The sequence below is a fragment of the Carassius gibelio genome, chromosome B22 (assembly GCF_023724105.1).
Source record: "Carassius gibelio isolate Cgi1373 ecotype wild population from Czech Republic chromosome B22, carGib1.2-hapl.c, whole genome shotgun sequence".
NCBI lineage: Eukaryota > Metazoa > Chordata > Actinopteri > Cypriniformes > Cyprinidae > Carassius > Carassius gibelio.
Window position 1 is genome coordinate 8,380,919 of NC_068417.1, and position 17,318 is coordinate 8,398,236.

A 17,318-nucleotide genomic window follows, 5' to 3' on the forward strand; every position below is an offset into this window, starting at 1 on the left:
TCTATTTTAAACAATATTAAATTATATATGACGGCATGTTACTAAACCGGAACATACATTTTAAACAAGTATTCATCCTTTTTATAAAACACATCGCAGTAACAGACATGTTACTAAACCAAAACAAATAATTTTATCATACATTTTTTTTAATCATGTGTTCAACCAATACTTATACAACATATACAAACACGTTTTAAACATATTTTAAACAAAAACTAATCATAAACGCAGCCTTCTCAAAATTACAGACATGTACAATCATGCTGATCACATATTATGGATATTCCGACTTTTAGCCACTAATACGTTTTAGGATATTGAAAAACACCAACGTCTGAGGGCTGCCAAAATATCTCCAGTCCCCAAAACCCACTCAGACTCCACGGGTTAAAGAATATGAAAATAAATAATTATATAATGACATCGGGCTACTAAAGCAATTCATTAAACAAAAAAAAGGTATTCAACATTTAAGATAATCAAACTTATAAAACACACCATACTCTTCTTTTTTTTAAGAGATAACTTATTTTAAATGTGATAGCATAGTATATATACAATAAACATTTCTGATGATACGTATACAAATTTATCCCTTACATTTTTAGACCGGTGAGAGATGTCCAAACATGAATGAAATATCCCCAAAATAAAATAATACGACTTAAAAAATAAAATAAAAATGATTAAATCATAAACAGAATCTCACAGGTCTTCGTAGTGAAATGTATGTGAGACCTGAGGGGCTGCTTCACACACACCCCGCGCAGGCGAGGGTGGAGTTCCAGACCGCATGATCTAAGTGTACATTAGAATGGATAGAATGGTGTACATAGAATGGTGTACATTATTTCAAAGCTAACATTAATGTAATGTTTTTTAAAAATCAGTACCCCCCGGTACATCTGATGTCCGTTGATTCTTAATTCAACAAAATGATGATATGTATTACCTAAAATATTTTATATAATATTATATAATAAAAAAATATTTATATCATATTATATCATATCATATATATGATTATATTATATTAGATGCGTCATGCATTAATCACTTTAGATTCTTTAAAGTTCTTATTTTTAGCACCATCTTCAAAGTTTTCATACCATCTCTCTCTCTCTCTCTCTCCCTCACACACACTCTCTCTCTCTCCCTCTCTCTCCCTCTCACACACACACACACACACACACACACTCTCTCTCTCTCCCTCTCTCCCCCTCTCTCTCTCTCTCTCTCTCTCTCTCTCACACACACACACACACACACACTCTCTCTCTCTCCCTCTCTCCCCCTCTCTCTCTCTCTCTCTCTCTCTCTCACACACACACACACACACACAATATGAAACATGATGCCAAAGTCTTTCTGTATGTTTTAAAAATAAAAACTAAAAAATATTGATTTAGCTTTAAATCTATACTGAGGAGCTCGTTTGTTTGTCACAGTATAGACTGTGAAGTTTAGATGAAGTTGTTTTATCTTTTAGAAGAAAGACCCTCGATGGTATTCAACCATTAAAGATGGTTCAGGAAAGACCCACACGTCCTAGAGATGTAATTTATGTGCGTTGCTACGGTCGTAAACCTTTCACATATCCACGGTACTTTCAGACACAGAGCAGGAAAGACATTTGCAGGCCCTCTGCTTAGCCGTCCCAAAATACCTCCATTTAAAAGCAAAAATATTAAAATGACCGCCTGTACATCTAACAGGCTGTAGTTCTATTTTATATGTTTTGTATTAAAAGTACTTACTTTTGTATTTAAATCCTTATTTAAAACAATATATTTAACCGACAGTATCCCCCCAACGTGTTTTCCATCAGTTGTTTGCCCTTCAGCCTTATTACGTAGTGCTTTTCATTTAGCCTACTGTAAGATCCCTTTACAATAGTCTAATGAAAGTTAACTTTTCTTAAAGTTTATAGTTGTATTTTACTGTATCCCCATCCTTCTATCCTGTAGATTGTATGCGTACTGTAAAATAACAAATATACATCTTGCTTAAAGTCACTAAAATAATTACACCTACAATTTGAAACGTGTTTAAACACATTGTGTGTCACTAAAGCAAGGCACACCGTCTATAGTCTTATTTATTTTTTTATAACGCGATGACCGGCATCGTCTCTTCATATAATTTATCCACCCGAGTGCTTTTCTCACACGAGTAGAAAACTCTTTCTCTTTGGATATGTTTGGCAGAAACATAATTTCTACATCAGAAATTTTTTTAAATGTACGACTGAACTTTTCTCATTCGACAGAAATACTATTTTCAAATTATTTACCCGGCCTATAACACTCGGTGTAAATGTTCTTACCTAGAACAGAAAACATAAACTTTGACTGTTTTGTAGATGCCAACAGATTATGTGAAGGGTGTTTCACATCTAAGAATCACAATGTTTTGTAAATCACATTTTTCTTACACCTCGAGATTTAGCCGTATCAAGATTTTGGACGGACGTTCGCAATTTGTTTGTCGGACCGTACGTTTTTATGCAATCTTTGTGCGGCGTCATCGTAATAGGAATAAATGAAAATTAAGAAATTAAGTTACAGTTTTTCTCTTTGAGATATTTATTTTAGCTCAACTTTGTGTCTGTCCAAAAGTGTGATCGCATGAAGCATCGAAGCAAAAATTAAGTCTAGCTGTTTTACACTTAAAACTATTACAACCTAAACAAATCAAACGGTACACTCGTTAAAGTTTCCACACTCTTGTGAGATACATTTTATCCATAACCTTTTGTGTATTCGAGCGACCAAATCACTAAGAAAGAGAGTATAGTGAGAAAACAATTCAGAATACAATTGTTAAAGTATTTTATTTTTGTTAAATGTTGATTTGTAAATGATATTTTTATTATTCCGTTAGATTTAGTCATCGTGTTCGGATAGCCGATGACACAATTCACATTTTTATTTTTAAGACTCCTGTAAGTCCATGCTAACTCTGGCGTGGGAAAGAGAGCGGGGTGAGCGCATTCTATTCATTTAAGAAAAATTATTAAACATTTCCCCCCGAACATTTCTATTATTTTGACATAACACGACACGACGACATTAAAGAATGTTATCAGTTCCTACGGCCATCTTCTTCGATTCAAATAAAGCAACATCTCTTGTGTACGTGTCTATGTGCTAAACATCTTTGCTTCTCCACTTCTCCAGATTTGTTAGATGGGCTACCGTTGTAATACAAACACATTTGAGAACTACGACGTTCTCACTTTTGTAACGGTTATAGAAAAATGCCGTACACACTTTTGCAATTCATAATTCAGTGATTTTAGCTGTAATGATCACATAAGACAAAAATTGTCAATGTGTGACTCGTAAACATGTATAATTTTATTTATTTATTTTTACTAGAGATAGTCGACCGATCTGTTGACACGTTGTTTTGCAGTTTTCTGATGAAGAGTTTTCCCTGACTGCGGTCAAACATACACTGCCTGTGCATAGGAATTTTACAGCATGACAATATTGCCCCTACATCGAGAGCTCTTGTTCATATAGCGATGACCGTATTCACATTGTTTCAGCATTTGCCGCTTGACATTAAAGAGTAGGCCTATGCGTACTCCCCTTTGGTCGTAAGCATTATCATCTACCGTGCGCTGAGATGTTTCTGCTTTGTCCACTTTTGACGGATTTGCTAGAGGGACTATATCACCTTGTTGTAACGTGATTACGTTTAAGATCCATAAGATTGCACTACATTCACCTGAAAAGGTTATACTCTTTTATACAGGAAATGTGTATCAGAATAACAATTACCTAATAGTGAAATCCACTCTTCTAAACTATTGTGAAACTTTTAATGTTGATCCGGCCCACCAGCCGTGTATCTTTTTCATTGTTTTTAGATAAAGACTGTTCTCAGAGTTTGGTCAAACAGACAAAAACATGAACAAAATAGAGTACAAGATGATTAAATGATTGTCAAGAGAGTGTTTAAACTGAGATTGTGATGCACTTTAGAGCTTTTTCTGGTCTACCTGTGTCACAAAGACAAATAATAGCCACTACCTCGACTTTTAAAATGAGTCTTACCATCTTCTGTTATGACTGTCACACTTAATACAAACCCATCTACTACACTAAAGTTAGACATTAAAAATCATGGATGTCGTGGATGTGGTATTTTCATCGTATGCATCTCTAAACAGTACTTCAATAAATAAACCGCTGTTGATAAGTCGTTCATTTAAGTGAGAGGCGGGATGATTTTGACCGTTTAAGTCATTCATCGTGCTTAAGGTCTGATTTGGAAACCGCGCTACGACTGGAACTGCGCATTGTCGCGTCTAAATGACCGTTCTTCTTTAAGAAAACACGAGGCGAGCAGTTTATGACATCTATTAATTCACTTCATTTTTTCACCACCACAAAATGTTTTGTTTAGCATACATGTTAGTTTTAGTCAGTTACATAGACGTCACGCATGAAGTTTATAGTTATTTTAAATAATTATGATGGAGTTACAGGTTTAGGTTAGTGGGGTGCCTGTAAGCGGTGAAAACTTCGAGCATCGGAGATGACGGTGTTACTCAAATCGCACATAGCGTTATCTTTTAACAAAAACTGTCGTATTACGCGTTACTAAGACAAAATCTGTAACAGCGTTCATCAATATGTTGAAATGAAAATAAACACACAAAACGTTATAATGACCGTGAGTTCAATATAGCCTAACACCGCATTGTCAAATGTTTGTTCTAACGCTTTCGCCCAAAAATTGCTAAATTTCTTAACGGGCGCTAGAGCGAACTGTAAACCACACACTTTCTCATCGCATTACGCTAAGAAACTGCACATGGTTAAAGCTATTACACCATAAACTGTCTAAAGTTGTTAATGTACAAGCACAGTAAACTATTTCTACAAAAAAAATATCACTGCACTACTGTTTTTGCATATAATACATCGTTCAACAATACTTTTGCACACTCATTCGACTGTATTTATTACGTTCCTGCTGTTCATAATGTATATATAATCCTTCATTGCTCTGTTCATCATGTACATACGATCCCTACATTGCATTCATATTTATATTCTGTATATACTCTGATCAATATCGTACGTATATTGCAAGTACACTTTATATTCTGTATAGCTTTACTTACTCTGCACTTTTATGTATATAAAACACTATATTCTTGCACTTCTGGTGAGATGCTAACTGCATTTTATTAGCTCTGTACTTGTACTCTGCATAATGACAATAAAGTTGAATCTAATCTAAACAAGTACAATCGTACGCTTCCAGGACTTTGCAAATTCTTTCTGTTTAAATGAGTTTAAACGGACTTTCGCATTCTTATCTTATTTTCACCAACTAAGCGATATTCCTAGGCCTCGCGGATTGTTTTCTAGTTTTGGCCCTCAACCTCTTTGTTCATACGTCGCGATATCTCTGTGAATTTGCTCGATTTCATAAAATATCTTTTACGTTATATCATTATACTATCCTAGTTTATATCAGATACAAGTGTGTTTCTTCATATTTCTCGAAAGTCAAACCCCTAACCAGGGCCCTTCACCCTCCTCCGCTTTTTGAGCGCAACACCCACAACCCATTTTTTGGTTGAATGTACAAAAGATCCACCGCTACTTCCTCGTGACTACGGCTAGTCTTTATCCCCTGTGAGCGGCTGACCTCATAAACTCTGCAGTTATCGCAGGTTTTCTTATGATCCGCGAACAAGGGTTTTTACAGCGCGGTCGACGGAGTATCTGTCAGTATCTACATGGACTGACAAAATCGGCTTCAACGATCAAATTTGTCTGAAACTGAGGCATTCTCTCATTTTTCATCTGGATCGTCGTGGATTTTAAAAAACACTGGATCGTCGTGGATTTTAAGACGCTCGGTTTACGTCTTGGAACAAATTCTGAAAAGGATGTCCGCCACTACCAGCGCTGCTGCGGATGATCGAGTGGAGTGCGGCTGTGTCGAGGGAAATATGTGTCCTGTAAAAGCCAACATAGACTCTATGTTTAAACAATGTTACAGAGAGCAAATGGTTGATCTGATGCGTAAAATCACAGACGATGCATCTGATCCGAATCATGATTTTACGACGGATTCCAAGCGCGTAACAAATCTCAAGAAAGAAATGGACGTTGTAAGAAGACTGAAAAATAATCCGTGGCCCGATTTGACGAGCTTGTATACGACCAGCAAGGCGCCGATTTGTGTAACGACCAGACAAATTCTGTATGTGACGGCCGAATGTAGCGACGAGATGTACATTAACGAGACTCTCTGTCTGTGTACGTGCATAACGGATTTGTGTGTGATGTTAGTCGCTAAACATTATGGTTTCGCCATACATGAAATTATTGAAACCGTCGTCAATTTCATAGTAGAACAAAACTTGAGGGCCTGCCGAGATTTTCTTTTCTGGCTAGATAACTTGTGATGTCATGTCATCCCTATTGTTTGTAATAACAATTTGATCACTTTCTTCATTACTTCATTGTAAATTCAACACTGTTTTGTTGAAATAAAAGTTTGAATCCTTTCACCGGATATTCTTTCTCAGAGTTCATATTTTGGATTTTAATGATTTAGCACATTACAATGAGTATACTGTTGCGGATACTCAAACGGGGGTAGATGTAAGAGAAATATGAAGAAACACACTTGTATCTGATATAAACTAGGATAGTATAATGATATAACGTAAAAGATATTTTATGAAATCGAGCAAATTCACAGAGATATCGCGACGTATGAACAAAGAGGTTGAGGGCCAAAACTAGAAAACAATCCGCGAGGCCTAGGAATATCGCTTAGTTGGTGAAAATAAGATAAGAATGCGAAAGTCCGTTTAAACTCATTTAAACAGAAAGAATTTGCAAAGTCCTGGAAGCGTACGATTGTACTTGTTTAGATTAGATTCAACTTTATTGTCATTATGCAGAGTACAAGTACAGAGCTAATAAAATGCAGTTAGCATCTCACCAGAAGTGCAAGAATATAGTGTTTTATATACATAAAAGTGCAGAGTAAGTAAAGCTATACAGAATATAAAGTGTACTTGCAATATACGTACGATATTGATCAGAGTATATACAGAATATAAATATGAATGCAATGTAGGGATCGTATGTACATGATGAACAGAGCAATGAAGGATTATATATACATTATGAACAGCAGGAACGTAATAAATACAGTCGAATGAGTGTGCAAAAGTATTGTTGAACGATGTATTATATGCAAAAACAGTAGTGCAGTGATATTTTTTTTGTAGAAATAGTTTACTGTGCTTGTACATTAACAACTTTAGACAGTTTATGGTGTAATAGCTTTAACCATGTGCAGTTTCTTAGCGTAATGCGATGAGAAAGTGTGTGGTTTACAGTTCGCTCTAGCGCCCGTTAAGAAATTTAGCAATTTTTGGGCGAAAGCGTTAGAACAAACATTTGACAATGCGGTGTTAGGCTATATTGAACTCACGGTCATTATAACGTTTTGTGTGTTTATTTTCATTTCAACATATTGATGAACGCTGTTACAGATTTTGTCTTAGTAACGCGTAATACGACAGTTTTTGTTAAAAGATAACGCTATGTGCGATTTGAGTAACACCGTCATCTCCGATGCTCGAAGTTTTCACCGCTTACAGGCACCCCACTAACCTAAACCTGTAACTCCATCATAATTATTTAAAATAACTATAAACTTCATGCGTGACGTCTATGTAACTGACTAAAACTAACATGTATGCTAAACAAAACATTTTGTGGTGGTGAAAAAATGAAGTGAATTAATAGATGTCATAAACTGCTCGCCTCGTGTTTTCTTAAAGAAGAACGGTCATTTAGACGCGACAATGCGCAGTTCCAGTCGTAGCGCGGTTTCCAAATCAGACCTTAAGCACGATGAATGACTTAAACGGTCAAAATCATCCCGCCTCTCACTTAAATGAACGACTTATCAACAGCGGTTTATTTATTGAAGTACTGTTTAGAGATGCATACGATGAAAATACCACATCCACGACATCCATGATTTTTAATGTCTAACTTTAGTGTAGTAGATGGGTTTGTATTAAGTGTGACAGTCATAACAGAAGATGGTAAGACTCATTTTAAAAGTCGAGGTAGTGGCTATTATTTGTCTTTGTGACACAGGTAGACCAGAAAAAGCTCTAAAGTGCATCACAATCTCAGTTTAAACACTCTCTTGACAATCATTTAATCATCTTGTACTCTATTTTGTTCATGTTTTTGTCTGTTTGACCAAACTCTGAGAACAGTCTTTATCTAAAAACAATGAAAAAGATACACGGCTGGTGGGCCGGATCAACATTAAAAGTTTCACAATAGTTTAGAAGAGTGGATTTCACTATTAGGTAATTGTTATTCTGATACACATTTCCTGTATAAAAGAGTATAACCTTTTCAGGTGAATGTAGTGCAATCTTATGGATCTTAAACGTAATCACGTTACAACAAGGTGATATAGTCCCTCTAGCAAATCCGTCAAAAGTGGACAAAGCAGAAACATCTCAGCGCACGGTAGATGATAATGCTTACGACCAAAGGGGAGTACGCATAGGCCTACTCTTTAATGTCAAGCGGCAAATGCTGAAACAATGTGAATACGGTCATCGCTATATGAACAAGAGCTCTCGATGTAGGGGCAATATTGTCATGCTGTAAAATTCCTATGCACAGGCAGTGTATGTTTGACCGCAGTCAGGGAAAACTCTTCATCAGAAAACTGCAAAACAACGTGTCAACAGATCGGTCGACTATCTCTAGTAAAAATAAATAAATAAAATTATACATGTTTACGAGTCACACATTGACAATTTTTGTCTTATGTGATCATTACAGCTAAAATCACTGAATTATGAATTGCAAAAGTGTGTACGGCATTTTTCTATAACCGTTACAAAAGTGAGAACGTCGTAGTTCTCAAATGTGTTTGTATTACAACGGTAGCCCATCTAACAAATCTGGAGAAGTGGAGAAGCAAAGATGTTTAGCACATACACACGTACACAAGAGATGTTGCTTTATTTGAATCGAAGAAGATGGCCGTAGGAACTGATAACATTCTTTAATGTCGTCGTGTCGTGTTATGTCAAAATAATAGAAATGTTCGGGGGGAAATGTTTAATAATTTTTCTTAAATGAATAGAATGCGCTCACCCCGCTCTCTTTCCCACGCCAGAGTTAGCATGGACTTACAGGAGTCTTAAAAATAAAAATGTGAATTGTGTCATCGGCTATCCGAACACGATGACTAAATCTAACGGAATAATAAAAATATCATTTACAAATCAACATTTAACAAAAATAAAATACTTTAACAATTGTATTCTGAATTGTTTTCTCACTATACTCTCTTTCTTAGTGATTTGGTCGCTCGAATACACAAAAGGTTATGGATAAAATGTATCTCACAAGAGTGTGGAAACTTTAACGAGTGTACCGTTTGATTTGTTTAGGTTGTAATAGTTTTAAGTGTAAAACAGCTAGACTTAATTTTTGCTTCGATGCTTCATGCGATCACACTTTTGGACAGACACAAAGTTGAGCTAAAATAAATATCTCAAAGAGAAAAACTGTAACTTAATTTCTTAATTTTCATTTATTCCTATTACGATGACGCCGCACAAAGATTGCATAAAAACGTACGGTCCGACAAACAAATTGCGAACGTCCGTCCAAAATCTTGATACGGCTAAATCTCGAGGTGTAAGAAAAATGTGATTTACAAAACATTGTGATTCTTAGATGTGAAACACCCTTCACATAATCTGTTGGCATCTACAAAACAGTCAAAGTTTATGTTTTCTGTTCTAGGTAAGAACATTTACACCGAGTGTTATAGGCCGGGTAAATAATTTGAAAATAGTATTTCTGTCGAATGAGAAAAGTTCAGTCGTACATTTAAAAAAATTTCTGATGTAGAAATTATGTTTCTGCCAAACATATCCAAAGAGAAAGAGTTTTCTACTCGTGTGAGAAAAGCACTCGGGTGGATAAATTATATGAAGAGACGATGCCGGTCATCGCGTTATAAAAAAATAAATAAGACTATAGACGGTGTGCCTTGCTTTAGTGACACACAATGTGTTTAAACACGTTTCAAATTGTAGGTGTAATTATTTTAGTGACTTTAAGCAAGATGTATATTTGTTATTTTACAGTACGCATACAATCTACAGGATAGAAGGATGGGGATACAGTAAAATACAACTATAAACTTTAAGAAAAGTTAACTTTCATTAGACTATTGTAAAGGGATCTTACAGTAGGCTAAATGAAAAGCACTACGTAATAAGGCTGAAGGGCAAACAACTGATGGAAAACACGTTGGGGGGATACTGTCGGTTAAATATATTGTTTTAAATAAGGATTTAAATACAAAAGTAAGTACTTTTAATACAAAACATATAAAATAGAACTACAGCCTGTTAGATGTACAGGCGGTCATTTTAATATTTTTGCTTTTAAATGGAGGTATTTTGGGACGGCTAAGCAGAGGGCCTGCAAATGTCTTTCCTGCTCTGTGTCTGAAAGTACCGTGGATATGTGAAAGGTTTACGACCGTAGCAACGCACATAAATTACATCTCTAGGACGTGTGGGTCTTTCCTGAACCATCTTTAATGGTTGAATACCATCGAGGGTCTTTCTTCTAAAAGATAAAACAACTTCATCTAAACTTCACAGTCTATACTGTGACAAACAAACGAGCTCCTCAGTATAGATTTAAAGCTAAATCAATATTTTTTAGTTTTTATTTTTAAAACATACAGAAAGACTTTGGCATCATGTTTCATATTGTGTGTGTGTGTGTGTGTGTGAGAGAGAGAGAGAGAGAGAGAGAGAGGGGGAGAGAGGGAGAGAGAGAGAGTGTGTGTGTGTGTGTGTGTGTGTGTGAGAGGGAGAGAGAGGGAGAGAGAGAGAGTGTGTGTGAGGGAGAGAGAGAGAGAGAGAGATGGTATGAAAACTTTGAAGATGGTGCTAAAAATAAGAACTTTAAAGAATCTAAAGTGATTAATGCATGACGCATCTAATATAATATAATCATATATATGATATGATATAATATGATATAAATATTTTTTTATTATATAATATTATATAAAATATTTTAGGTAATACATATCATCATTTTGTTGAATTAAGAATCAACGGACATCAGATGTACCGGGGGGTACTGATTTTTAAAAAACATTACATTAATGTTAGCTTTGAAATAATGTACACCATTCTATGTACACCATTCTATCCATTCTAATGTACACTTAGATCATGCGGTCTGGAACTCCACCCTCGCCTGCGCGGGGTGTGTGTGAAGCAGCCCCTCAGGTCTCACATACATTTCACTACGAAGACCTGTGAGATTCTGTTTATGATTTAATCATTTTTATTTTATTTTTTAAGTCGTATTATTTTATTTTGGGGATATTTCATTCATGTTTGGACATCTCTCACCGGTCTAAAAATGTAAGGGATAAATTTGTATACGTATCATCAGAAATGTTTATTGTATATATACTATGCTATCACATTTAAAATAAGTTATCTCTTAAAAAAAAGAAGAGTATGGTGTGTTTTATAAGTTTGATTATCTTAAATGTTGAATACCTTTTTTTTGTTTAATGAATTGCTTTAGTAGCCCGATGTCATTATATAATTATTTATTTTCATATTCTTTAACCCGTGGAGTCTGAGTGGGTTTTGGGGACTGGAGATATTTTGGCAGCCCTCAGACGTTGGTGTTTTTCAATATCCTAAAACGTATTAGTGGCTAAAAGTCGGAATATCCATAATATGTGATCAGCATGATTGTACATGTCTGTAATTTTGAGAAGGCTGCGTTTATGATTAGTTTTTGTTTAAAATATGTTTAAAACGTGTTTGTATATGTTGTATAAGTATTGGTTGAACACATGATTAAAAAAAATGTATGATAAAATTATTTGTTTTGGTTTAGTAACATGTCTGTTACTGCGATGTGTTTTATAAAAAGGATGAATACTTGTTTAAAATGTATGTTCCGGTTTAGTAACATGCCGTCATATATAATTTAATATTGTTTAAAATAGAGATAAGTCTCTTTTTTAACTTGATATGTCCACGCGTATGTCCGCTTGTTTATATGGTTTATCAGAATACAAATTTGTATAGCGCCGTGGATATTATAGTGATATAACAAGGTACGTGTGGCTTATGATGAAATTTATAGGCTAGTCATAATTCAGATCGCTTAAAAGTGTACGTGCATGCAGCATTTTATTGTATGGTGGTACTGTAGGTGTACGGTTAAAATAAATAATTAAACAGCTTTTTGAAAAAGATATGATGTAAAGATGGATATAAAAGGTTTTAAATATAATATAGAAAATGTCTTGCAACAAATAATGTGAAATGAATTTAACTGAATTGTGTCAATGACACGTCCGGGTTCCTCAATAGACCATATTCTTCATTCTGTTCAATTATATATTTTTTCCCCGATCCTGGTAAAATGTATATTTTTAGTGATGAACAAAACTAATGTAAATGTTTTGTTTTATATTGTTTGTGAATGTATAATGTGTTTATATTCATTAAAAGAAGAAAATGAGACTTGGAGACGAATGTGTGTACACAGGCATTAGAGGGAGAGAGAGGGAGAGAGAGAAAGGGGGTACAAGAGATGCTAGACGCGCACCAGCCGTAATTCATAGGTGAACCGTCAGAAAACTGTCAAAATCATGGTACTCCCGTGTGAGATACGTTTGGTTTTAATTAAAAATGGCTTTGAAGATATTATGATTGGTTAGTAAATTCGAAAGAAAGTGAAGTGTAGCGTGCAAACGAAGACGCTGTGAATACTTGCAGGTCAGGAAGGTGATGTGAAAACATCTCTTTCCTGCTCTCTAAAAAAAGAAAAAAGAAAAAAAAGATCTTGTTTTATCTGAAACAGTCGGTTTCAGTATATTTTTTTATACGGTTTAATTTATAACCTTTTTTTTAAAAGAACGGAATGTTTTTTCAACCTTAGTTAAATTGTTTTTAGATTATGTATATTATATAAATTATATAATGTTTTATATATATATAAATGTGAAATAATTAAAATGTGTTGTAGATTATATAAATTATATAATGTTTTATATATAAATGTGAAATAATTAAAATGTGTTTTAGATCATATAAATTATATAACTGAAATGTTTTTCAATCTTTAATTGTTTTATATATATAAATTATAGGATGTTTTATATATATAAATGTAGAACACACAGACCCCATTTATACACCGCTCATAAACGTAATGGGAGGGGGAGAAGCCGTATAACCACACACACATAACCGTATAACTGTGATAAACTTCAAACAAACTAACTGACACAGAGTTCAAACAACCTAACTGACACAAACTTCAAACAAGTTATCTGGCACAGACTTCAAACAAGCTAACGGTCAATAGGGTAAAACTTTCTGTCAAAACCACATGATCGATGCGTGAGGAGTCTTTCATCTTCCGTTTAAACTAGCCGTCAAAACCATGATTTAGAACTAACTAGGTCAATAGGGTAAAACTTTCTGTCAAAACCGCATGATCGATGCTTGCAAAGGTCATAGGTTAACCCTTGAAGTCGGAAAGTTCCGCCCATCCATCATAAGGTTACCGGAAGTTCAACCTGTCAAAAGGTCAAAGGTCAAAGTCATAAATCATCATGACAGAACGTGTAGTATAAGAACTACTAAGCTACTTTATCCAGCTAGATTTACATTGATTATAATATACCTGAGAGCTAGTCTGTCTGCGTTTTACACAAGACATCATCGTTTCACAAAATATACGGATAGATAAAGTTAGCTGAATGGATGCATACCTGTTTATCAGAATGCAAGCGAGTTCGGCATCTCTCTGTAGTTTCAGCTTGTCACAAAGCTCTCTCTATCTTGGAAATGCAACTCCAATATTTACCCGTGTCTTGTTTCTTATCTTGTCCCAAAACCGTCTCGGGTCATTTATTTCACCCGTGCGTTTGCGCTTCACAGAACGTGCAGGCAAAGCATAATCATGATCCATAACTAAGTTATTGATTGAGGTATAAATACGAATATAAACAATATAAATATAATATATAATAGTCTCGGCTAGCTACTACTTTTTCTTCTTCGTCTCGTCTTTGTTTCTGTTCACCTTTGTATTTGGCGGTTCCGCAGGAAGTTAGATAAACTAGAGGGGTCAAAGTTTATATGACGCCATAGACGGGCGACAAAACGGTAATAAAGAAACGTGCCGTGTCTTCTAATTAAACTATACTTTTCTCCGGATTTGAAAGTTCGTGGAAACTGTCGGGCATAATGTAAGTACACAACTAAAAAAATTTATATAACATAGACATAGTGATTTCTGCTATTTTTAAAGCACAAAAATTACATATTGCGCCTTTAAACAATATCTTAGTAAAACATGATTCTTATAAATATGTTTTCAATGTTTTTGAGTTATGTAAAGTAGGTTTTTGTTGTATTAGGGCTCAAATATTTCAGCAATGTGCTCCAGTGAAATTCAAGGCGCACATCAATGCCTGTTGGAAAACAGCTTTGTTTTGGAAAACAGTAGTTACTCATTAGCAGGACCAGCCACCATGTCCACGAAAACAAATCCTACAAGGAGATCACAAGAGGACCAATGAACTCAAGACATCAGAGTAGAAATATAAACATTTATTACTAGTCTACTTATTGTACAGATTATAGTACAATCATAGTTAGCATTGTAGGTTTTTTGAATAATGCAAAAGCCTTGTTTAATACTGTAAATTTTTTTTGAGAACAGAGTGTATACAAAGTTCAAAAAGCAACCACATAATAAAAAAAAAAAGTCAAAAAAAGTTTATGTAGGAGTGCTAACTGCATCCGAAACCGTGTTGTTATCACATTCACCTTCTGTCTTGTCAGTGTCTTTCATGCAGCACATATTCCACGATGTTTTGGTTGCGAAAAAATAGCAAAAGCAGTCCAAACCGCAGTTCATATTGGAGAGGAAAATAGCAATGTGCAGGAAGTTGTGCGCGACCAGTTTATAGTGACAGCTGTCATTATCTACTAAGTTTTCATACTTGTTTTGCACGATGTATTTAACGATGTAACCCAAGTGGACGGGGAGAAAGCATACAACGAAAACAATTAAATTGGCCACCATGATAAACATGCACTGGATCTTCTCCGAACGCGTTCCGATGTCCAACTGTTTCCTTAAAGTGCAAACGACTGTAATGGAGCAGAACATCATGATGAGGAACGGCACGAGGAACCCGACGATGATCAACAATAATACGAAAATCAGCGACAATGTGCTCTTGACCCTCTGGAAGCACATGGTCTTGTCGTTATCGGAGTCGGAAATGAAGTAAATCGGACTGATGGCGAGAATGATGAACCATATGAGCGCGCAAACCACCAGAGCTTTCTTGCAAGAGAAGATACTCCTGGCCTTCATGGGATACTTGATGGCCACGTACCGCACCACGCTTATGGCCGTGATCAGGAAGATACTCACATACATGTTGACGTAATAAACCCACAAAACAAAATTACACAGCCCCTTTAAATGCTTTTCCAATGGCCTGCTGTAGTAATGAATCTTAACGGGCATGGTCATCAAAAGAGTACCGTCGGCGATGGCCATGTTGGTGATGTAGATGTTCATGTAGGTCCATTTTGCTCTGGGACGGCGGCAGAACATCACCAAGACGTAGATGTTCCCCAGGACCCCGAAGATGAAGGTGGGAATGGAAGTGGCTTTTTGTAGGTCCTCGACGATGGGGTAGATTTGGAGGGTGCAGTTGGACATCTTCATGAAATGGAAAAAGTTGATGTGAAACCAAAATCAGTGAGGAAAACCAAAGTAGTTAGATTCTTGACTAACACTGAATTTCTGATATAAGTCAGTATTGCGAGAAATAAATTCAGAATAGTGGGATACAAACTCCCAATATATCTATATATATCTATATATATCTATATCTATATATATCTATATCTATATATATCTATATCTATATATATATATATATATATATATATATATATATAGTGTATATCTTGCAATTCTGTCTCTCTTCCTTTTTTTCTCACAATTGCGAATTTATATCTTGAAACAAACTTTTTTTTTCCCTCACAATTGCATGCTTATATCTTGCAGTTCTGACTTTTTATTTTTGCAGATTAAAATATTATTTTTTTTCTCATATTTGCATGTGAATACCTTGCAATTCTGAGATTCTCACAATTACGAGTTTATATCTTGCAATTCTGACTTTTTTTCACGCCATTGCGAATTGCAAGATATAAAGTTGTAAAGTCCCATTCTTATTCGAATAAAAGACTATCTTGAGTTTATATTCTGACTTCTCAGATTTGCACGTTTATTGTGCAAAAGTCAGAATGACGTGTGAAATGAAAAAGTCAATTTTTTTTTTCTAGTTCACTAAAAAGTTCTTTAGTGAGCCCAAAATGCCATCACTTCAAAGCATCCTTTGTATTCCAAGACTTTGAAAAGTCACGCATCTTTTTCTATGATGCTTTAGCTTCATTTGTTGGCAGAGCAAAGCCAGAGCATGCTGTTAATTATCTCTCGATGAGGTTTTGAATTACATCAGCGCAGATAAATGATATCAATGTTCTATTTTTGAATTCACTTTTCATTTAACCTTCTCAATTAAACAACCAACAACATAAGAATAAGCAATGCGAATCTCCAACGACAGACAAAACTCTTACCTTTTCTCCAGCGTTAGAACGGTCTCTTCGTGAAGAAATCTGGAGAACTCTGCTGATCTCGAGCACAGTAACCTTAAAGCTGTATTTACTCTACAGATGCCAATTCCTAAATAACGGGTCATGCAGCGACTTGCTTTCCCAGACTCACTGAAGAGAGAAATATGACACGTTATTCAAGTTATTCCCTTAAGATGGCGATTAGATCACCAGTGTGGGATTTTTCTGTCACGATGGGAATGAGACTCTCTCTCTTCGCGTGAACGCGCAGACAACACGTGGTCACGTGTTCTTGGTTTCCTCCAGGTCTCTTCTATTTGTGCACACCTTGCTCGGATGTTTTAAAAACTTACCAGATTAACATGCAAATCAGTTTTGAGAGTATGGAGACTTGAACGGATTTGACGGGCTCATAAAAACGATAGGTGCTGACAGATTTGAACACATGCAAGGAACAAAATACATTTTCATGGAGTTGAATGTTTCTGTGAAATGCCACGGCATCAACAGCAACTAACTGACAGCGCGAAACAATTAAAGT

General features: G+C 35.4%; 1 protein-coding gene across 1 annotated transcript; it reads right to left on the bottom strand.

The window, feature by feature from the left end:
- Positions 1 to 14,707: 14,707 nt before the first annotated feature.
- On the bottom strand, positions 14,708 to 17,116 carry gpr35.1 (G protein-coupled receptor 35, tandem duplicate 1). Its single transcript, XM_052589305.1, has 2 exons — positions 16,781 to 17,116; positions 14,708 to 15,851 (listed from the first exon to the last, which is right to left on the bottom strand). Exon 2 carries the CDS (start codon positions 15,849 to 15,851, stop codon positions 14,892 to 14,894), a length of 960 nt encoding a protein of 319 aa, XP_052445265.1. The 5' UTR covers positions 16,781 to 17,116; the 3' UTR covers positions 14,708 to 14,891.
- Positions 17,117 to 17,318: the final 202 nt, after the last annotated feature.